The sequence below is a fragment of the Apodemus sylvaticus genome, chromosome 17 (assembly GCF_947179515.1).
Source record: "Apodemus sylvaticus chromosome 17, mApoSyl1.1, whole genome shotgun sequence".
In the NCBI taxonomy this organism is placed as follows: domain Eukaryota; kingdom Metazoa; phylum Chordata; class Mammalia; order Rodentia; family Muridae; genus Apodemus; species Apodemus sylvaticus.
Genome location: NC_067488.1, coordinates 23,490,381 through 23,512,355, shown reverse-complemented (window position 1 = coordinate 23,512,355; position 21,975 = coordinate 23,490,381). Strand labels below are relative to the sequence as shown.

The 21,975-nt window shown below is 45.0% G+C and overlaps 1 protein-coding gene across 2 annotated transcripts; it reads left to right on the top strand.

Annotated features, from left to right (window-relative positions):
• Window positions 1-3,369: 3,369 nt before the first annotated feature.
• On the top strand, window positions 3,370-21,759 carry Dscc1 (DNA replication and sister chromatid cohesion 1). Of its 2 annotated transcripts, none has more exons than XM_052161243.1 (9): window positions 3,370-3,653; window positions 7,767-7,938; window positions 10,127-10,261; window positions 10,782-10,872; window positions 13,536-13,674; window positions 14,380-14,432; window positions 15,556-15,710; window positions 17,404-17,552; window positions 21,589-21,759. In XM_052161243.1, exons 1-9 carry the CDS (start codon window positions 3,454-3,456, stop codon window positions 21,695-21,697), a joined length of 1,203 nt encoding a protein of 400 aa, XP_052017203.1. In that variant the 5' UTR covers window positions 3,370-3,453; the 3' UTR covers window positions 21,698-21,759. The 2 variants fall into 2 exon arrangements, with proteins under 2 accessions (XP_052017203.1, XP_052017204.1); XM_052161244.1 differs by having other exon boundaries at window positions 3,371-3,653; window positions 7,770-7,938.
• The last annotated feature ends 216 nt before the right edge of the window (window positions 21,760-21,975 follow it).

The window sequence follows — 21,975 nt, the reverse complement described above, 5'->3', positions numbered from 1 at the left end:
CAGAGTGCTGGGATTACAGGCGTGCGCCACCACCGCCTGGCTAATGATTCAATTTTTAACAGAAGAGCCCAAGTCCATCTTGCAGGGAGTGAAAGAATTTATATGATTGCTACCTTAGTCAGGGTTTGTATTCATGCACAAAACATCATGACCAAGAAGCAAGTTGGAGAGGAAAGGGTTTATTCAGCTTATGCTTTCCACATTGCTGTTCGTCACCAAAGGAAGTCAGGACTGGAACTCAAGCAGGTCAGGAAGCAGGAGCTGATGCAGAGGCCATGGAGGGATGTTTTTTACTGGCTTGCTTCCCCTGGCTTGCTCAGCTTGCTTTCTTATAGAACCCAGGACTACCAGCCCAGGGATGGCACCACCCACAATGGGCCTTCCTATCCTTGATCACTAATTGAGAAAATGGATCTCATAGAAGCTTTTCTTCAAGGGAGCCTCCTTTCTCTGTGATAACTCCAGCTTGTGTCAAGTTGACACTCAAAACCAGCCAGCATATAAGCTAATTTGGGTTGTCAACTTGATTCTGAAACATGCTGCATACAAACTTCTGGGCATGTCAGTGAACAGTTTCCTAATGAGGTCAGAAGATGCATTCTAAATGTGGGCAGTATTATCTCATGGGCTGGGCTCCTGCCGTGAGTAGAAAGAACAGGCTAAGCACGAGCATCCTTTTCTCTCCCTCTCCGTTCCCTGACCTCAGGTTCCACGTGACCAGGCACTGCTTGCTCCTGCCACCATGCCTTCTCCCAAGGAGAATTTCTTTGAATTTCAAGTCAAAATAAACCCTTCCTTGAGGTGCTTTTGTCAGGGTATTTTTGTTGCAGCATTTTTTTTTTTTTTGCAATTTTTGTTGCAAAGAAAATTTGGCCTCATTAAATAGAAACAAAATGGCTCAGTTAGTAATGATAAAAAAGAATAAAACCAGCCGGGCCGTAGTGGCACACACCTGTAATCCCAGCACTCTGGGAGGCAGAGGCAGACAGATTTCTAATTCGAGGCCAGCCTGGTCTACAGAGTGAGTTCCAGGATAGCCAGGGCTATACAGAGAAACCCTGTTTCAAAAAAAAAAAAAAATCAAAAATCCAAAAATAAAATAAAATAAAATAATAAAAATAAAACCTTAGCTGCCACTTATTAAGCACTTCAGCCATTTTTCACTTCAGAACAAGAGACTGAAGCTAGGAAAAATAAGTGCATTGCTGGATGCCACAACCTCTGAAGACAGTAAAGACGTCCCTGTTCTCTCTGTATGTGGCGGTTTGAATAGGAGATGGCCCCCATAGACCCGTGTGTTGGAATGCTTGGTCCATAGAGAGCTGCACTATGAGGAGGTGTGGCCTATTTGGAGGAAGTGTGTTGCTGTGGGATTGGGCTTTGAGATCTCCTGTGCTCAAGCTGCATCCAGTGTGATACACAGTCTCCTTCTGCTGCCTGTGGATCAGGATGTAGACCTCTGGGCTCTTCCAGCCTCCCTGCACACCGCCACGCTTCCTGCCATGATGGGAGAGGACTGAACCTCTGAAACTGTCAGCCAGCCCCAACTAAGTGTTTTCCTTTATAAGAGTTGCCTTGGTCATGGTGTCGCTTCACAGCAGTGAAACGCCAACTAAGACACCATCCTTCATTTTTTAAATGTTATTATTGTGCGTGTGGGTGCACACTTGTTACGGCACACGTGTGGCAGTCAGAGGACAACTTTCAGTGCTATTTTCTCCTTCTAGTGTAGGTTCTGGGGTTTGAACTCAGGTCATCAGGCTTGATAGTGAACTGCGTTAACCACTGAGCCACCTCACCAGCCTGAATGTTTCCATTTTAACACACTTTCGAGAGTTGGTTATCTTCCAAATAATATATTCCTTTATTTAGTATTACTGGGTTTATAAGTGTATGTGAAAGTATGTGTGCTTGTGTGCCAGAGAGCATGTGGACATATCAGAGGATAACTTTTGGGAGTTGGGTTTCTTCTTCCACTGTATCTTCTGGGGACTGAAGTCAGCTCATCAGCTTGCTTGGCATGTACTTTTAACCTTGAGCCATCGCAGTGATAACCACTTATAAATTCTTGACACTTTCATATTCAGTATATTCCTCCATCATTTTTCTTATGAGATCCGATTTTTCTTGTTTTTATGTTTTTGTTTTTTGTGATGGGGTCTGTCTAGCCTTGGCTGGCTTGAAGCCCACTATGTAGACCAGAATGGCCTCGAAACAGATCTGCCTGAATGCTGGAACTAAACTATCCTGTTTGGCGATTCAGATGTTTTTGTTTGTCTGTCGTTTTTGTTTTTCGAGACAATGTTTTTGTGTGTAGCCTTGGCTGTTCTGGAACTTGCTCTACAGTCCCGGCTAGAACTCCTTTTGCCTCCCGAATGCTGGGATTAAAAGTATGGTGCCAGCACTACCTGGCTCGTGTCGATTTTAACCTGATGGACTGGGGTCACTTCAGCCTCCCTTTTTATTTATTCATTTGTTTGTTTTACAGGAAAGAGTGGGAACCACCCTCTTACTGTTTCGTCTTTCATGGGTAGCAAGTCTGCGGGAGTTTGCCGGCGGCGGCATCCCTTAGCGAACTTGCACGGCGGTTTCAGGTGCATGGATGTGAATCCACGAATGAGTTTTCATCTTAAAAAAGTTTCAAGTCATTGTAAACTTTGATCAAGAAAACATCACACCCTGCAATGCTGAGTTAGCCAGACTTTCCCAGGAGCATACCAGGCAGGCTATTTCTGCGGATAGAATTCTCAAGCGCTACTTAGCATAAATGAAGTATTTAACGAACAGGAGACAAGCTACCTTCCATCTAGGATGGTCTCCAAGTCCAAACAAATGACATCTTATTCTGCCAGGATCTGGTTCCTGGTCTCTTATTCTGCCAGGCTCTGGTTCCTGGTCCTGGACGATCTGCACAACCCTGGGCAGGCTATTTTGGAGCCTCCATAGACCAAGCTGGAGTCAGACTTTGCCATTTCAAGGCTGTGCCACCATTAGCCAGCATCCTGTTCGCTTCTGCATGACGGGATCAACCAGGATCCTGCCTTACTGGGTGGTGGTAACGGCTTAAAATGAAATTCTGCACACACATAGCGCATCACTAAACCCACCGCAGTAGACGAGGAAAAGGAGCTTTGGCGGGAAAGAAGGGAGCGGGCGCAGGGTGGCGGAAGGGGTGGATGCAAGTGCCCTGCTTAGTCCCGTGGGGACATAGAATTGCTAACAGGTCCTTCCTGGAGAACTCAGGGCGGGAAACCGTGTTTCTCCTCAGCCATCTGAGACTTGCACGCTGTCAGTGGACTGCTGAAGGACTCGTGAGCCCAGATCCTTTCCGACTTCCTCGGGACACGCCCCGCCCCGCCCCGCCCCGTCCCGGAAGTCGGCTTCGGCGGATTTGGCGCGCTTTTGAAGTCCCCGGAGTTCGGGCCCAGGATACACCTCTCGCCGTGCTGCGGGATGTCCTCGCCGCTCGCTTCCCGGAGGACCCGCGAGGAAGTGGACGCGACACTGCAGGTCGCCAAGCTGAACGCCGCGGAGCTGCTGCCCACTGTGCACTGCCTGAGCTTCGGTCCCGGGACCGGCGGCGCGGCCACCGGCGACTTCTGCCTGCTGGAGCTGGAACCAGCGCTGTGCCAGCAGCTGGAGGCCGGGGACAGGTGAGCTGGGGTGGTGGGGCCCGGGTGCGACCACTCCCCGGCCTCAGAGGCCGCCCACCTGCCGCGTGTAGCCTGGAGAACTGGCCGAGAGATTTGCCTAGATTGTGCGGGTTCAGGCCGGTGGGCGGATCCTCAGCTTGCTGTCATCTGCCAGGAGGATTCAGTGCTTCTGCTAGACGGACTAACAGGACTCCGCCTACTTTGGAGCCTGGTGTCAGTGGGAGAATTTCAAGAAGGAAGCTCCAGGGAGTTTTGGAGGGGTCAGTAATGATGTCAAGGACTCTATCTCAGAATGTAGCGGCAGTATCTATAGAGAGAGTTCCTGGCCTGCACTTGGGAACAGTAGGCAAAAGTTTAAAGCCTAATCCAGACTGCTGCGTGTAGCCTGGGGTTGGTTGGGGTCACTTTCTGAATATCTGGAACTGTTTTTAATTCCGGGTCAACTACAGAGTTGCTGCCAAGACCTTGGATTTTTAAAACCTAGGCCCCTGGCGGGACTAGTCTGGGCTTAGTGGTAGTGTGTTTACGTTGTAGGCTTCTAGCCATACATTGGAGCCCCAGTCCTGAAGGGGAAAAAGAAAAATAGGGGCAGCCTGAAGAGATGAGTCATAGTACTTGGGTGGTGGTGGCACACACATTTAATCCCGGCACTTAGGAGGCAGAGGCAGGCTGGTCTCTTGAGTTCGAGTCAGCCTGATCTTCAGAGGGGTTCCAGGTCAAGCAGGACTACAGAGAGAAACCCATCTGGAAAAACAAAACAAGAGTACATTGGGCTCTTCCAGAGGCAAGCACCTTTACCAAATGAGTCATCTTCATCAACTAGTTTTGGGTCCCATTATTTTGTGCAGACATTGACTCCTGCTAGCTGTTTCCTTCTTGTGGTTTACTTAGGCATTACCCCACCTCCCCAGGTTCACTTTAATTGGATCATTTATGCTTTCTTTGAGTTTGTTTACTTGATGCTTAGTGTTGTAGTTCACCAGCCACACAGCGGTCACAAAGTATCCTTAAGGGAATTGGAGAAAAACTTCATGTACCTATCTCCATCCCAGGTCTGACGGGTATTTTCTTTGTTCAGTTAATTTATAGTAATCAGTTAACTTAGTTGGCAAAACTAAAATCTTTAAATCATGCCTCTTAATTTCCTCCCCAAGATAGAGTCTCTGCCCAGCTGATGTAGCCTAGGATGTCTTTAAACTTCTAATGTGCAGTGTTGGGATTATAGGTATATACTACTCTTAACTGTATGACTGTTCTTATGCTGGGCTAGGGATAGGACTCAGGGTGTGGTGCGCGCTAGGCAAGCATTCTACCAATGGGGTGAGGTACACCTCCAGCCCCTTTGCATATGTGGTTGTATGTGATTGTGTGTGTGTGTGTGTGTGTGTGTGTGTGAGTGAGAGAGAGAGAGAGAGAGAGAGAGAGAGAGAGAGAGAGAGAGAGAGGAGAGAGAGACACACACAGACAGAGACAGAAGAGACAGAGACAGGGATGGGAGAGAGAAAGATTGAGGGAGAGAGACAGGTGAGAGAGAGAGACTGTGATTTGAGGTCAGACGAGGTAAGGTGACTCTTGTCTCTGCTGCTTTCGCCAGTTTTCCTGTCTCTGCCTCCCAAGAATTCCGGGTTCCAGATGTCGCAGGTTCGTTATTATTGTTGGTTTTGGAGACAGGGTTCCAGGCTCTCCTGGAACTCGATTTGTAGATGAAGCTTTGGCCTCCCTTTTTGTTTGTTTATGGACAAGAGATGGAACAAAATGTACCCCTCACTTTTAATCTATCTTTTCTTTTTTCTCTTTCTTTCTTTCTTTCTTTCTTTCTTTCTTTCTTTCTTTCTTTCTTTCTTTCTTTCTTTCTTCCTTCCTTCCTTCCTTCCTTCCTTCCTTCCTTCCTTCCTTCCTTTCTTTTTTTTTTTTTTTGGTTTTTTTTTTGAGACCGGTTTCTCTGTGTAGCCCTGGCTGTTCTGGAACTCACTCTGTAGACCAGGCTGGCCTCAAACTCAGAAATCCACCTGCCTCTGCCTCCCAAGTGCTGGGATTAAAGGTGTGCACCACCACCGCCCAGCTCGCTTGTTTTCTTTCTTTTCTTTTTCTTTCTTTCTTTCTTCCTTCCTTCCTTCCTTCCTTCCTTCCTTCCTTCCTTCCTTCCTTTCTTTCTTTCTTTCTTCCTTCCTTCCTTCCTTCTTTCCTTCCTTCTTTCCTTCCTCTTTCTTTCTTTCTTTCTTTCTTTCTTTCTTTCTTTCTTTCTTTCTTTCTTTCTTTCTTTCTTTCTTTCTTTTCTTTCTTTCTTGAGACAGGGTTTCATGCATCCTATGCTGCCTCAGTCGGCCTTGTAGCCAGGGATGGCCTTGAACTTCTGGTCTTACCTTTCCATTCCTAACAAAATCTTTCCAAATGGGAGTAATAGGATGCAGAAATGACTATTAAAGAGTATGTACTTGGACCCAATAAATGTTATTGGCATGAAGAGTCTAAAACCGAACCAATAGCCCTTTTAAAAAGTACTAAATGAAAAGTTTAGTCTTAGAAAATTTTACTCTCATATGTTATGTTACTCATTGTTATTTAGTTTTGGGGAGTGAATCGTACCATAATCGCAAAATGTACCGTAGGCAGGGAAACCCGGAGCTGACACCCTACCATCTTACTCTTTGTTCTCCCTGCTCCTCTCTTTCACCTCCTCTTCAGCTGAGGTGAACTCCAGTCTTTAGTTTGTAGACATACTTCTTTCCTTCGGTCCCAGTTTCTCGGCCATACAGCTGAGGCTAGGCCATGCGGTGCACCTTGGCTTATGCAGAATAAAACATGGATGACCTGAGTGGGTACCAACTGTGTACGCATGCTCCAGGAACTCATTAGAGATGCGGAATCTTCGGTCTTATCCAGAGCCACTATATCCCAGTCTGCTTTGTGTCTGCATTCCCTAGCATGCCTTTGAGAGGTTCTGAGAAGTGAAGCACCACTTTAGTCTGTTTTAGACGACTTCTTTCTTTTGCTTTTTGGTTTGTCTGGTGTTTGGCTTTGTTGTTTTATTTTTAGAAAGGCTCCCAAGTAGAGCAGGCTGACCTCAGACCCACCATGTACCATCTTACTGTGTAGCCGAGGATGGCCTTGAAACTTCTGATTCTCCTGTCTCCACCTCCTAATTGCTAGGTCACAAGTAAGTGTCACTGCTAGGTCACAAGTAAGTGTCAACATTAGCCTTCAGCCAGATGAGTACCACAGCATCTTGACGAATTATTTTCTCCGCGTGTTGTTTCTGGTAATATTTGACTTTCTGGTTTCTTTGAATCTTTCTGGCCTGTGTTTAGTTATTTTTCTTTGGTTAGGTACGAGAAAGCTAGCTAGCTCTCACATGTCCCAGTTTTTTTTTTTTTTTTTTTTTTTTTTAAGAATTATTTATTTTATGTTATAGTGCACTGTACCCATCTTCAGAAACCCCAGAAGAGGGCATCAGATCTCATTACAGATGGCTGTGAGCCACCAGGTGGTTGCTGGGAATTGAACTCAGGACCTCTGGAAGAGCAGTTGGTGCTCTTACCCTCTGAGCCATCTCTCAAGGGCCCATGTCGCAGTATTTTATGAACTCTATCATTGTACCGTAGGAGCCTGTATCAGTTTCTTTGCAATTTTCACGCTCCTTGACCAAGGCGGCGTATAGAAGGAAAAGTGTATTTGGGCTTACGGTTTCAAAGAGGTAGGAGTCTATCATGACAGAAAGCATGGTGACAAACTGCAGGCATGCAGTAGTAGGAGGAGGAGGCTGACTGAGGTCGTGTCTTTTATGGCAAGCACAACGCTGAGAGAGTGAACCGGAAGTGGGCAAGGCTCCGTACCCTCAGAGCTCCCCCTCAGTGACATACTTCTACCAGCAAGGCTACAGCCCCTAACCCCTCTTCAAATAGTGCTGCCGACTGGGGACCAAGTGTTCAAATGCCTGAGCATGGGGGTGGGGCTGGGGCGGGGGCGGGGTGGGGCGGGGCGGGGTTCTCCAAAGCACCATCCTCAATCTAGAAGCCAGAGGATTTGGGAGTTTTAAAGTCAGCTATCCACTAGAGTCTCAATAAGCCATGTCTCTCCCCCCCCATCCCCCCGCCCCCCCCCCCCATTTACCAGCAGTTTTGTGATTCGAGGAGATAAGGATGAACAAGCCGTGTTGTGCAGTAAAGACAAAACATACGACTTGAAGATCGCAGACACTTCCAATATGCTGCTTTTCATCCCTGGTTGCAAAACTCCAGACCAGCTGAAGGGGGAGGAAACACCCAGTGACATCATTCACACGGAGGTACTGCCTTGTCCTGTACCCGAGTCTGAGAGTGGCGGTTTGTGTTTCAAGCTTGCCTTTGCTTAAAAGCGTTTGGTATAAGACAGGGAATCTAAAACTGTTTTTACTAGAGTTTGAAATTCCTCAGTATTTTAGTTTTGTTTGAATTTATATTTATATTTATATCTCTTTATATTTCTACTTTTTTCCCCCTCTGACACATCTGGTCTTTCTTTTAATGTAGTAAGTTTATTAGGTAACTCATTTTTTTAAATTATTTAATTTAATTTATTTGTTTTGTAAAAATTTTGTGTGGGGGGATTATATGGTTTATCTGCATCTATGTCTGTGAATCATGTGCATGCAGTACCTTTAGAGGCCAGAAGAGGGAGTCAGATCCTCTTGTATCTGGAGTTACAGATAGTTGTTATATGCCAGGTGTGTGTGTGTGTGTGTGTGTGTGTGTGTGTGTGTATTGGGAATAGAACCTGGGTCCTCAGGAATACCAGCCAGTTCTTTAAACTACTGAGTGACTCATTCTTTTTTTTTTTTTTTTTTTTGGTTTTTTGGAGACAGGGTTACTCTGTGTAGCCCTGGCTGTCCTGGAACTCACTCTGTAGACCAGGCTGGCCTCAAACTCAGAAATCCACCTGCCTCTGCCTCCCGAGTGCTGGGATTAAAGGCATGCGCCACCACGCCCGGCTGAGTGACTCATTCTTAATGTTTTACCAATTTTTAGTAAATTATGCTGGAGATAGTGTCTTAGATAGGGTTTTATTGCTGTGAGCAGACACCATGATCAAGGCAGCTCTTATAAGGACAATGTTTAACTGGGGCTGGCTTACAGGTTCAGCGGTCCAGTCCATTATCATCAAGGCAGGAGCATGGCAGCATCCAGGCAGACATGGTGCAGGAGGAGCTGAGAGTTCTGCATCTTCATCTGAAGGCTGCTAGCAGAATACTCATTTCCAGACAGCTAGGTTGAGAGTCTTCTAACCTGCACCTCCAAATAGTGCCACTGCCTGGGCCATGCATATTCAAACTTCTATACTATATTTTGAAAAATTAATCTCCTCAACCCTAACTAGTATGTTTGTAGTATTTATGAGGTAGGGAAATGAAGAAACTTGCGGCTCTTGGAAGGGATTGTGTTTCTTAGCTTTGAAGATAGTTCGTTAATATAGAGTCTTTAGAGACTGCTGATGGCAGTTACCAAACAACAGTCTCCAAACTGTAGTGGGTGTCTCCAACAATTGAAGCAAAGCCCTTGATTCTTTCAGAATGCCTCAGGTTAGCTGTTTCCTTAAAAACAGGATTGGAGAGAAAAGAAGGGAACGCATTGGGAAGCTTTAGTGATTTATGTGCTGTTAGGATAGAGGAACTCCGGGTATATTTCATGTGTCTGTCTGTTTGTCTGTCTGTCTGTCTCTCCTCTCTGGTGTGTGTGTATAAAACATGTAGCGCAGGCTAGTCTTGAACTTGCTGTATAGCTGAGGATGACCCTGAACTTCTGGTCCTCCTGTTACCTACTCCCAAGTGGTGGGACCTGAGGCATATGCCCCCATTCCTGGCTTATATGGTAGTACTCAGTGTCAAACCCATGCCTTGGTTGCATGCTAGGCAAGCACTCCACCCCTGAGCTAGCCACCTTTCTAGCTTGTTGTTTTTGAGACCATCTTTCACTGTAGCCAGGCTGATCCTCAACTCCAGTTCTTCTCTCCTTCTCCTAAGGGCTAGGACCAGGCAAGCACTTCAGATCCCCCACTGTGGTAGGATGTCTTTGTTTCCTTGTTTTGTGTGTTTGAAACAGAGTCTCACTATGTAACCTAGGCTGGCCTGGAACTCGAGTATTGACCAGGCTGGCCTGGAAATCCTAGAGAGCCACCTCCCTTTATCTCCTGAGAGCTGGGATTAGAAATATGTGCTGTCATGCCGAGCCCTGTGTTTTCTTTTTGGAGGTCATATTTATTTTTATTTTGCGTGTATGGGTATTTCGCCTGGCTGTGTACCACCGTGCGTGCCACCATGCCTGGCACTTCTCTTACTGACTTTATATGTTCAGTTGTTCCCTTCTGGTTGGTGGGATCGTCACGAATGCTCGGAAAGGGTCCACAGAGCCTTTTGTGTGTTCTTGAGTGAGCAGGGCTCTGTGGAAATGTTTTGTCTTTGGCAAGGCCACTGAAGGATTATGCTGCATTGTTATTTCCAGATCTTTGGTTTCTCTAATAATTATTGGGAACTAAGACGATGCAGGCCCAAGTTAAAAAAGCTAAAGCGACTTCTGATGGAAAATACCTACGAAGGCCCAGGTGGTCAGAAAGAAGAGGACGGGAGTTGCTCAAAAGTAAGGGCTGATGTCCCGGTTCGATTCAAAAATTTAAAATGTGATCCAGTTTTTTAAAATTTAAAATTTGGCGGGGTGGGGGGGTGGAGGGGTGGGGGTGAGGTTAAGAATTTCACTCTGTAGGCTTGGTAGGCCTGGAACTCACAGCCATCCCCCTGCCTCTGCTTCTTCATTTGCTAGGATTGTAGGTGTGTGCCCTCGTACCTTGTAACTGTGGGCGGCAGTCTCACTTTAACGCGTGTGTGATAAGAGTTTCAGACATAAAGCAGTCTGACTGCCGTGGAGGATGCTGCCATACGAGTGTGCTGACTCCATGTGACCTCTGAAGGGAAGCAGGGCCCCGGCCTAGAGGCGACAGGAGACGCAGGACAGGAGGGCAGAGTTAGTACCTGGATGGGAAACCACGTTGTGCTACTGTGTGCTTCAGGGTCCTTTTATTTATTCTCCAGAACTCAACCAGAAGAGTAAGAAAGTCATTGCTCCCAAATCATGGAATGTGTATCTGTGTTGTTTGTTTCAGTATACCACTGAAGATTTGCTTAATCAAATTCAGGCAAGTGAAGAAGAGATGATGGCTCAGCTGCAAGTCCTAAATGCCTGTGAGATTGGAGGTAGTGTAACAAGTACTGTTCATAACAGTAGAACTGTCGCATGTGCAAGAGAGAAGCTTTGGGCCCCTTCCCTTGGTCATGCTTGCTTAATTTCCTTTTGTCTTCAAAGGTAATGATATTTCGAGCAGATGAGTACTTGCTGAGTGTGGGTGAGGCCTCGTGTGTGAATCCCATCACACACACACACACACACACACACACACACTCACACACTGACAATGTTTGTCTTTGGGATATGTGATAGACTATAAAATGATCCTTACATGAGGTCAGTCTGTCAGTCTGTGACCAGTGACATCTCAACCACTCACTACAGGCCTTTCTCTTTAAAGGTCCTTTAATATCAAGTAGTCTGATCTTTTCATTTTAATCAGTTTTTAAGTAGGTAGGACAAGGAAGGTCTAGCCAGGATCTGGGATTGTCCTGAGGAAGGGACATTCTGCATCAGTGCCAGAGCTTTGGACTCCTAGTTCAGAATCAGTCAGCAGCTTCGTTACTTCCTAAGTAGCTTGGAATGTGAGCTGCGCTTCTTCATATGCTAATACCAATGCATTGACCAATACCAATACCAATGCTTTATTTATCATTTAAAATGCACCTAAGGGAGGTTAATCTCAGCAGTTGATGGAGGGGTTCTGTGCTGTCTTTGAGGTTTTGATTGTCTTTTACTCTGGAATCTTGCTTTTTGTCAGAATCTGGATCTGTACTCAATTTTGAGTCCATGTTTATATGCATCTATGAGCGCACTTTATTGTCTGTCTATCTATCTATCTATCTATCTATCTATCTATCTATCTATCTATCTATCTATCTTTGAGGCAGGGTCTCATTACATAGCCCTGGATAGCCTGGAATTTATCTAAATACATCGAGATAGTCTTGAACTTATAAAAATCCTCCTGTCTCTGCTTCCCAAGTACTGATATTAAAAGCATGCCTGGCTGTGAGCCCACTCATAGCTTGCCTAGAGAAACAACTTGATTCTTCAACCTATTCATTAGGAAGAGGGAAACTGGTGTGGTTCGGTGGATATACTATTCAGCCTGCTTATAATCTTACAAACAAGATTAGCTTTCATGTACCTAACCCCTTAAATGTGGCAAAATCTGTTGAATAAGGCACTTCACACCCCTTTAAGAACTAACAGAAAGCGGAAAGCCGAAAGCGGAAAGCCTTTGCGTGGTTGCTTGAAACCTGTTTGCTTATTTGGCCTTAAGCATTTAAGATAAGGATTTTAATTAAGATGCCTCTTGGTAATTACCACGGCTTATGGAGGCCCATTACACTCAAAGTTAAAGCGAGGTAGGCAAACTAAATAGTGTATTTTAATGATGCCTTTCAAATTCATTTTCATAGCAACAGATAAAGTTTTAGTAGGGAAATGCATAGATCACACCTGGCTTTCTTTTCTAGCTTTACTTCACACAATTTGTTTCTTAGGGATTCTTTCAGTTTGCCAGAATAAGAATAGAAAATTTCAGTGTAAAAATGATTGCTATAAACTCGAGGGTATTTTTGCAAGTGATGGCTGAACCATCAATTTTAAAATGTTAAATTCTTGTAGACTATTGCTCTGCAGCTCTGGATGGCCGAGACCTTGAACTTGGGATGTGGTTAGTTCTCATTACACGTTTGAGAGTCTTCTGCCTCAGCTTCCATAGTGCTGGGATCATAGGTCCACACTGCCACTTCCAGTGGCACTTCAGAGTTCTTCTCAAATGGGGAAAGGTGTCTTTTTTCAATTAGTTTTATGGTTAGCATACAAGGTGACAGGTTCCACTGTGACATTCTTGTGCCTCTGTATCATTAAGGTTTGTTCTTAGCCACGTACACTGCCCCGCCATCACCTGCCCTGGAGACGGGTTTCCTTCTGGCTTAATGACATACATAATCCCTTAACTTGTTTTCCTTCTCCATTCTCATTAGACCTTTTCCTTATAATTCTGTTTTTACTGCTCTTACATCCTGCATACAAATGTACACACACACACACACACACACACACACACTAAATCTAGATGCTATATATTGGAGAAAACATACTTGGTTTTTTTTTGTCTAGTCTCTTAACATACTGTGTTCTCCATTTTCCTTCAAATGTCCTCTTTTTTTTTCCCCTTAAGATTTATTTATTTATTTTATGTATATGAGTACACTGAAGCTGTCTTCAGGCACACCAGAAGAGGTACAGATGGTTATGAACCATCTTGTGGTTGCTGGGATTTGAACTCAGGACCTCTGGAAGAGTTTTCAGTGCTCTTAACCGCTGAGCCATCTCTCCAGCCCCCTCATTTCCTTCTTTTCTGCTGAAGAAAACTCCACTGTGTATATAGGTAGTTTCTTTAGGAATGGGGAAAGCCATCTTGATGGCTGATGGTTCTTTTTCTTGTCCTACCTTGACAGAATTGTCACTTCTGTGCTGTGAGAACTCACACTCACATAGCTGTGGTCAGAGTTGTGATCAACAGCATCACATCACATACATTACCTCAGGCTGTCCCTCTCGGAGAGTCTCTTCCAGGGGACTCTAGGTTGTATCTAGTTGACAATTAACAGTAACCACTGCAGTGCCTTATGGGTAACAGGGCATTACTTCTTTATTGATTATCTAATAACTTCACTTAAAATGTTCTTTGGTTAAGTTTTACCTTTGGAATTTGTAGGTTACTGGAGGATTCTTGAATTTGATTATGAGATCAAACTTCTGAATCACGTAACTCAGCTTGTGGATTCTGAATCTTGGTCTTTTAATAAAGTTCCCTTGACTGTATGCCTGCAGGAACTTGGACCTTTGGAGCCAGAGTGAGTATCTTCAGTATTTGTCTCTTCAGAGTGCTTTAAGACCTTGAACATTTATTAATTTATTTTTTTCATACTAGAAGTAAACTCAGGGCATAGCATTTACATTCTGATAGTATAGAAAATTTTAAAGATGTTCATTTTTATGTGTCTGAGGTTGTTTTGCCTGCATGTATGCATGTGCACTCTGTTCATACGGGCTGCCTGCACAGGTCAAAAGACGGCATTGGATCTCCTGGAACCGAAGTTAAGTGATGGTTCTGAGCCACCAGGTGGGTGCTGGGAACGGAACCTGGCTCTTCTGTAAAAACAGCAAGTGCTTTCAACCTCTGAGCTGCTGTATAGCTCCAAGGGGAAACATAAAAAATATACAACTAGAAAGGATTTGAGACTTTTGGTCACTGGGGTGAATACATCTGTATCATCATTTCTACTTTTTATTTTGGTCACTCAAAAAAAAAATTAATGGTCGTAATTTGAGCTTTTGTACAACGACAAATATATGACTACATAATTCATGCTAATTTTTATAGAACAGGCCTTGGCATGTAGCAGTTCCCAGAATATTTAAGTTCTTAAGTCTTATTTGTCATCAAAGGAATTTAATATTCAAATTCAAAATATCAAATCCTTAATTGATATCTAAGGCAGCGGGGTTTATAATGTCTATGAATGCTCATAAGTTCTCTCGTGTGCTTTAATTTTCAGGGAAATGATTGAACACTGTCTTAAGTGCTACGGAAGGAAATATGTGGACAAAGGTGAGGAGTGGAGAGTGTCCTGGTGGGTATTCTAACTCGGGTGATGGGCGTGTTTGTTGGTGGTAATAAGAACCGTGGGACTGTGGGGGGTGAGCAGAGATCATGATTTCTTCCAAGGCATTTTGTTGAGTTAAAGGAAGTGCTGGTATTGTATTGGATGATGTCTTAGTCAGGGTTTCTATTCCTGCACAAACATCATGACCAAGAAGCAAGTTGGGGAGGAAAGGGTTTATTCAGCTCACAGTTCTGCATTGCAGTTCATCACTAAAGGAAGTCAGGACTGGAACTCAAGCAGGTCAGGAAGCAGGAGCTGATGCAGAAGCCATGGAGGGATGTTCCTTACTGGCTTGCTTCCCCTGGCTTGCTCAGCCTGCTCTCTTAAAGAACCCAAGAACACTAGCCCAAAGGTGGTACCACCCACAAGGGGCCCTCCCCACTTGATCACTAATTGAGAAAATGCCCCACAGTTGGATCTCATAGAGGCACTTCCCCAACTGAAACTCCTTTCTCTGTGATAACTCCAGCCTGTGTCAAGTTGACACACAGAACCAGCCAGTACAGATGATAAGTCTCTTAGTTAGGGTTTTACTACTATGAACAGACACCATGACCAAGGCAACTCTTACAAGGACAACATTTAATTGGGGCTAGCTTACGGGTTCAGAGGTTCAGTCCATTATCCTCAAGGTGGGAGCAGGGCAGTGTCTAGGCAGGCATGGTGCAGGAAGAGCTGAGTATTCTATCTACATCTTCATCTGAAGGCTGCTAGCACAATACTGACTTCCAGGCAGCCAGGATGAGGGTCTTAAAGCCCACCCCCACAGTGACACACCTATTCTAACAGGGCCACACCTTCTAATAGTGCCACTCCCTGGGTTGAGCTTATACAAACCGTAACAATAAGCCAATACAGTGGCAGTGAGACGGCTGAGCCAGGCCTGGCGACCTGAGCTTTAGCCCTGCTACCAGGTGAGAACAGACCCCTGAACGCTGTCATCTGACCCCCACGCTCATCCAGGAGCCCACGCAAGCCCACATGTGTACATGCAGGTACAAACAGTAACTAAATAGATGCCGGTTAACAGAAGAAGATGTCTGACCCTGTCTGCTACCATTTCCTCAGATGAGGTCTATTTTGAATTGAACGCTGACAAAATCTGCAGAGCGACCGCGGAGATGCTGCTGCAGAATGCCGTGAAGTTCAATCTCGCCGAGTTCCAGGAAGTGTGGCAGCAGAGCGTTCCCGAGGGGATGACCACTCAGCTTGATCAGCTCAAGGCAAGGCAGTGAGGGCTGTGCCTGGGATTCAGCCTGGAGCTGAATACCAGATCTCAGCTATTTTCCTAGATAGCCAGTAGGTGTGTACGGTGTTCACTGACTCCCACCACACAGTCCTTCAACTCCCCCAGTACTTAAAGAGAAATACTTTATGTAGAAAGAATAGCATCACTTAAATTCTTTTTGAAGAAAAGTTGGAGTTTATTATGCATACACATTCACCCACCCACCTACCTTCCTTCCTTCCTTCCTTCCTATGTTCCAGGCTACTCTTGAACTCTATGTAGCCAGAGACAGCCTTAACATCTGGTCTCCCTAGCTCCACATGCTAGGATCGCATGCACTGGATCATAGGCATGTGAAACTACTCCTGGTTTTAAGCAGTGCTGGGATTGGATGTAGGGCTTTGTGAATGCTATGCAAGCAGTCTGCCCCAAGTTAGGCTTTATGAAGGAGTGGTATGTGCGCAGACTTATGTACAAGTGGAAAGGGAAGTGGGGGAGGGAAATATGAGAGAGTGGAGCTAAAGAAAAGGCTGGTTGCTGGGCTGCCACTGTAGCACGGTTGGTAGAGCACTACCTAGTACCCACAGAGCCCGGGGTTCAATCCCAGCAGCTCATGAAAAATTAAGCATGGTGATTTATAGCCATAACCCAGCATTCAGGGTAGAGGCCAGAGAATCAGCAGTTCAAAATCACCCTTGGCTACACGGTGAGTATATGGTAGCCTGGGCTAGAGAAGACCCTGTTTCAAAAACAAGCAAACAAACCCCAAAGAATATTAGCCAAGGAAACAGATAATAGGGAGGAGGTATGCTGGCTCAGTGGGTGAAAATGCTTGCCATCAACCCGTACAACCCAAGTTTAATGAGGAATCACATGATGGACTCACTTAATTTGTCCTCTGATTTCTACATGTGTACTGCGCTATGTTCCTCTCTCTCTCTCTCTCTCACACACACACACACACTACAAAAATGTAAAAAAAAATGAGCAAAATACAAGTATATACTGGGTGATGGGTAGGGAAATCTTGAGGATTTAGCATCGATTGCCACTCCTGTCCACTCAGACATCTGGTCTGAGCACCAGAATCTCGTTTGTTTCCTGTCTCTCCAGGGCAGTGGGGGTGGGGCTGGTGTCCTCTGTAACTTGGATAGGTGTGAGGATCTGGGCTCAGAAGAGGTACCTGAGAAAGACACAAATGTTAACAGGCATGAGCAGGGCCCGAGGCTGTGGGATAGGATGTGGTTACTCAGGACAGGTGGGGAGACAGGGTGAGAGTGTGGGATGGAGGTCTGGGGAACTACACTACACATTAAGTAAAGTGGAGAAGAAGACATTGATGTCTGAGGTGGAGGGAGAGGAAAAGAGGGAAGAGAGATGGGCATTAGCAAGACAATGGGGCTGGGAGGGTGACTCCAAGGGCGTGCTGCATTTGACCATGACTGGCCGCTGGTGACATTTAGCTCTAAAGCTATCTTGGCAATCAGAGGCAAAGAATTCAAAGCTTAAAGGAACTCTTTATGAACCTTGCTGCCTGTCGGCCTCTGGATAGACTTTCTGTAAAGTTTCACATAGGTGGTGTTTTCAGTTCCTTGGGTTAAAGGTAATGGCAAAAGAAATATTTAAATATGAGACCACTACTTTAACAGCTGTTTTTTTCCTTTTCTCAAACTTCCTGTCTCTTACAGGGTTTAGCACTGGTGGACAGAAACTCAAGACCAGAAATCATATTCTTGCTCAAAGTAGATGACTTGCCTGAGGGAACACAGGAGCGGTTTAATAGTCTATTTACTCTAAGAGAAAAGTGGACGGAAGAAGACATCGCTCCATATATCCAGTAAGCAATTAATTCAGAATGGGTTAGGACAGTGGTTCTTTACGATACAGCATACAGCGTAGGGTTTCAGATTTATGACCTTACACAGCATTGTTGCGGGTTCTCTGAGGATACAGTGTCCCTGGAAACTTTCTTACCTGGCCTCCTCTGTCACAGTCTGATATCTCATTCTGAAGGTGGAGTGTGTGTTATCTTTTCTGCTTGACCTTCCTTCCCCCAATCTTCTCCCTGCTCTCCTTCCTGCAAAATCCCCGTCCCTTGGGGAGAGAAGATAGACTCAAGGTTGTCTCAAGGGTAAACGCCTCTTACTGATGGCCAACTCCTGTCTTGCCTGCTGCCTCAGCCATAACTGTGTGTGTGTGTGTGTGTGTGTGTGTGTGTGTGATTGCAGATTCATGTGTGGAGGTCAGAGGACAACCTTGGATTGTCTATATTTGTGGACATGTTGTCTATATTGGGTGGTCTATATTTCCCTTCCCTTTACGCCTTATTTGAGACAGGTTCTCCTGTTGGTTTTTTTTGTTTATTTGTTTGGTTTGGTTGGTTGGTTGGTTTTTAGCTGCTTATACCAGACTAGCTGCCCCAAGTGAATTTTGGAGGTTCTTCTGTCTCCATCAGGGAGTGCTGGGATACAGACCCATGCTATTGCATCCAGCGTTATAGTTTGTGGAGATTCGAGCTTAGGTCCTCACATTTGCACAGCAAGCACCTCACCTACTGAGCTATCTTCTCCTTAGCCTTGCTTTGGCTTTTTGAAGCTCAGTCCCAGGTAGCTCAGGCTGGCCTTCAGCTTGCTATATAGCTGAGGATGACCTCGAGTCCCTGACCCTCCTTTCCATTCTGGGGTTGCAGGAATGAGCTACCATATCCATCAGCCATCGTAACTTAGTATAAATTATATTATATTATTTTATTTTAGTTTTGAGACAGGGTCTCATCTGATAGCCCAGGTTAGCCTCAAACTCGTGATGTAGGTTAGGCTGGTCTGCAATTCATGATCTTTCTGCCTCTCCCTCTCAAATGCTGGGATTATAGGATCCACTACTACACCTGATTCTTGAATTATTCTTTAATATCACGGAAGAGGCCGGATTCCAGAAGAGCCTTGATGTCTCTAGTCTGCCTCCCTGAAATCCATTAACACCGCCATCACTGCTGCGACAGCCTTTGCAGGCCGTCTCTCTTTTCTCCACATTTTTGATCTGGGTTCTCTTTAGCTCCTGCTCTGTACCTGTTCTTCCTCACTTCTCTCTCCCCCTCTCAATGAAGCCCAACTTTCTGCTGATTACTGATTCTGTGACCTACATCAGTCGCTGAAGTTTCTGGAAGGTCTCCAAGGGATCACCAGAATTATATAGAATTCAGACCAAGCCTGGCCTGTCACTATATCTCATGAAACCTTTCTACCCTTATATCTCTCTTTCTCTCTCTCTCTCTTTTTTTTTTTTTGGTTTTTTTTTTTGAGGCAGGGTGTCTCTGCATAGCCCTGGTCACTCTGTAGACCAGGCTGGCCTCGAACTCAGAAATCCACCTGCCTTTGCCTCCCAAGTGATCGGATTTCAGGCGTGCGCCACCACCGCCTAGCTAAGTCGTTTTCTCTTCAGACACCACTAGCATCCCACGTTGCCTTCACTGACAGATTGTGATCTCATTCCTTGAGGAAATGGAAGCAATTAACCACGAACCACCTCCTTCCTTTCCCATTGCAAAGCCTTCAACCCCTTCATATCTGCAGTTTTTCCTTTCGGTCCCCCAGTACAGTTTATAAATTGTCCCTCCTCCTTTTGCCTTCAGGTGTATTTGTCTTTATCTGTGTGAGTGAGTATGGCTACATGTGTGAGGGTGAGGATGCCCATACGCACGGAGGCCACAAGAATCTTTCTCCATTACTCTGCCTGTTTCTCTGAGGCAGAGCCTTTTCACAAACCTAGGACTTATCTTGGCTAGGCTTGAAGCTAGCAAGTGTTATGGGGTTTGTGACCTATGGGAAAAGACCATAGACTCAGTCCAATTATAATTAAAATATTTATTGATTAGCTGCTCAGAGGACGGGCAGTTTCTGAGCCAAGTTTGAGATTGCCATGCAGGAGGGGACTGGGCAAGGACTTTTAAAGGGGCAAAACCATACAAAAGTCTTCAATATCTATACAAGCAAGTAAAAACCTGTTCTGTTCTGCCAAGTTAAGTGATAATAAAACAATCTTTGAGTATCTGGTTAGCAAGTTATAGAAGCAAAAAAGTAGTCATATAACCAGTAGAAGGTCTTGGCTATATGTTTTTGAGTGGGAGTCAGTGAGTCAGGGTTACTGGGAGCTTATCTTCTAGGGACTGGAGTCAGAGACTGACAGTCCCTGTACACCAAGATGGGAACATAGCATAACATGGGCCTTCCTTAGCCATAACACAAGCTCCATTCTGTTGGTTAGGGTTAGGGTTGGGGGGGTTAGGGTGAGGGCTGGGCGGGGGTTAGGGTGAGGGTGGTTTGGATTAGGGTTTGGGTTCCTGTGTCTGCTTCTCTTGGAGCTGGGATGTTGGGATCTAAATTCCAGTCCTCATGACTGTAGAGCAACTGCTCCTAAGCACTGAGTCATCTCTCCAGTTCCGTTGTCCCTCCTCTAGAGCCCCATCCTCCCTCTGCATTAGATTCATTTCTTCTGGCCTTTTGTAAGACGTAGCAAAGCTACCTCCTTTCCCATCCTGGGTTATCCCCGCAACACATACTCTATAGAGTCACCCAGACTGCAGTGCAGCCTCAGGTTTATTTTTTTCTTCCCATTGTTATGAAAATTCCCGAGCCAACTAGGCATGTTCTCCACCACTGAGCCTTGTTCTCAGCCCTACTTACTCATTTGTGGGAGAGGGAGACACGTGTGCCATGGCTCATAGGAAGAATCAGGTGACAACTTTTCATAGTCCGTTCTTTCTTTTTACAATGTTAAATCCCAGGAATTGAACTCAGGCCATCAGGATTGGTGGTAAATGCCTTCATCTGCTGAGTCATCTCACCCTCAACCCTTTAAATCAGTCAGTTTGTCTGTCTATCTATCTATGTCTGTCTACCTACCTACCCCTCTCCCTCCCTTTCCTCTTCCCTCCGTCCGTCCCTCCCTCCCTCCCTCCCTCTTTCTCCCTTTCCCTCTCCCTTTCTACTTCAAGACAGGATCTTACTAGTTGCTTGGGTAGGTCTGGGACTCACTCATATTTCAGGCAGGACCTCAATTCCTTCTGCCTCAGACTCCCAACAGGCTAAGATTATATAGACAACAAGCCTGTGCCACAAGGCCCAGCTACATTCTTTATTCTAGCTTAAAGGTTGATGTTTTCCATGGCTTACCAATTGTTAAACCTTAAAAAGTAACGACTTACTGAGTCCTCCATGTTTTCACGGCCCAGCCTCCAGAGTCAGCTCATTGGTTTCCCTGGTTAAAGCTCAGGCCATATTATGCTTTGACTGTTTTAAAAGCACTACCGCTAGCTTTGCTTTTACACTTAAATCACACGCCCTTGTGTGTGTGTGTGTGTGTGTCATGGCCCTCTTTGCTCTGTCTCTCTGTGTCATCTGCTCCCTCCTCAATATGCTTCAAACAGTCTTCTTTTTGAGGTACATAAAAAGTCCAAGCAGGGTAGACAGTCTAGACAAGGTCATATGTGACAAGCCTAGGATAAAGGTTCTTTCACTGCGGGCTCCGCCATATCACATTGCTTCGATTTGTAATGTAAAGATTGCATGATGTAATGACAATAATATGGGACTTTGAAGTCGTATGTGCGTGGTGGCCAAATTTGACCTTCATTTACTACCTGTATTAGCTATCCTCATATCTAATACAGGGTTAAATAACTCATTACACCAATCATATAAAGGTTAAATGAAATGACATCTGTAATCTGCCTATTTCAGTTAAGATTTGAAGCAGTTGCTACTGTTCTCACATATTAGAAAGAAAGCTTTAGTGGGCAGTTATAGAGTGAGCTGCCTTGTAACATATTACGTTCCCGGAAATGTTCATGGCATTCATTTATTTTTATTCCACAGAGATTTGTGCGGAGAGAAGCAAACTACAGGTGCATTGCTCACCAAATATTGTCGGTCTTCAATGCAAAATGGTGTCAAAGTTTATAATTCAAGGAGACTCATTTCTTAAAAGAACAACATACTGAACTGCTTTATAAAGTTGCTGGATACAATAAAAAATTCTTTTGCATATTTTTATCCCTGACTTCTTTAAAACTTAAATTTCCTTACGATTGTCTATGTACATGATGTGTGTGTACAGAGGACTTCCTCGTAGAGCCACTTTTCACCTTCTGCCTTTCAAGTTGAGGGATCACACTCAGATCGACAGGTTCGCTAGCAAGCATCTTTACCTGCTCAACCATCTTGTGAACTTGTTGGCTTTTAAAACCAATTCTCTGAATACCT

Excerpts from the sequence above, each read along its gene's own strand:
- Dscc1 (XM_052161243.1), top strand. The coding sequence starts at position 3,454 with ATGTCCTCGCCGCTCGCTTCCCGGAGGACCCGCGAGGAAGTGGACGCG. Across the intron at positions 13,675-14,379 it reads CTTGGACCTTTGGAGCCAGA|GGAAATGATTGAACACTGTC; the intron begins GTGAGTATCTTC and ends TTTAATTTTCAG. Across the intron at positions 14,433-15,555 it reads AAGGAAATATGTGGACAAAG|ATGAGGTCTATTTTGAATTG; the intron begins GTGAGGAGTGGA and ends CCATTTCCTCAG.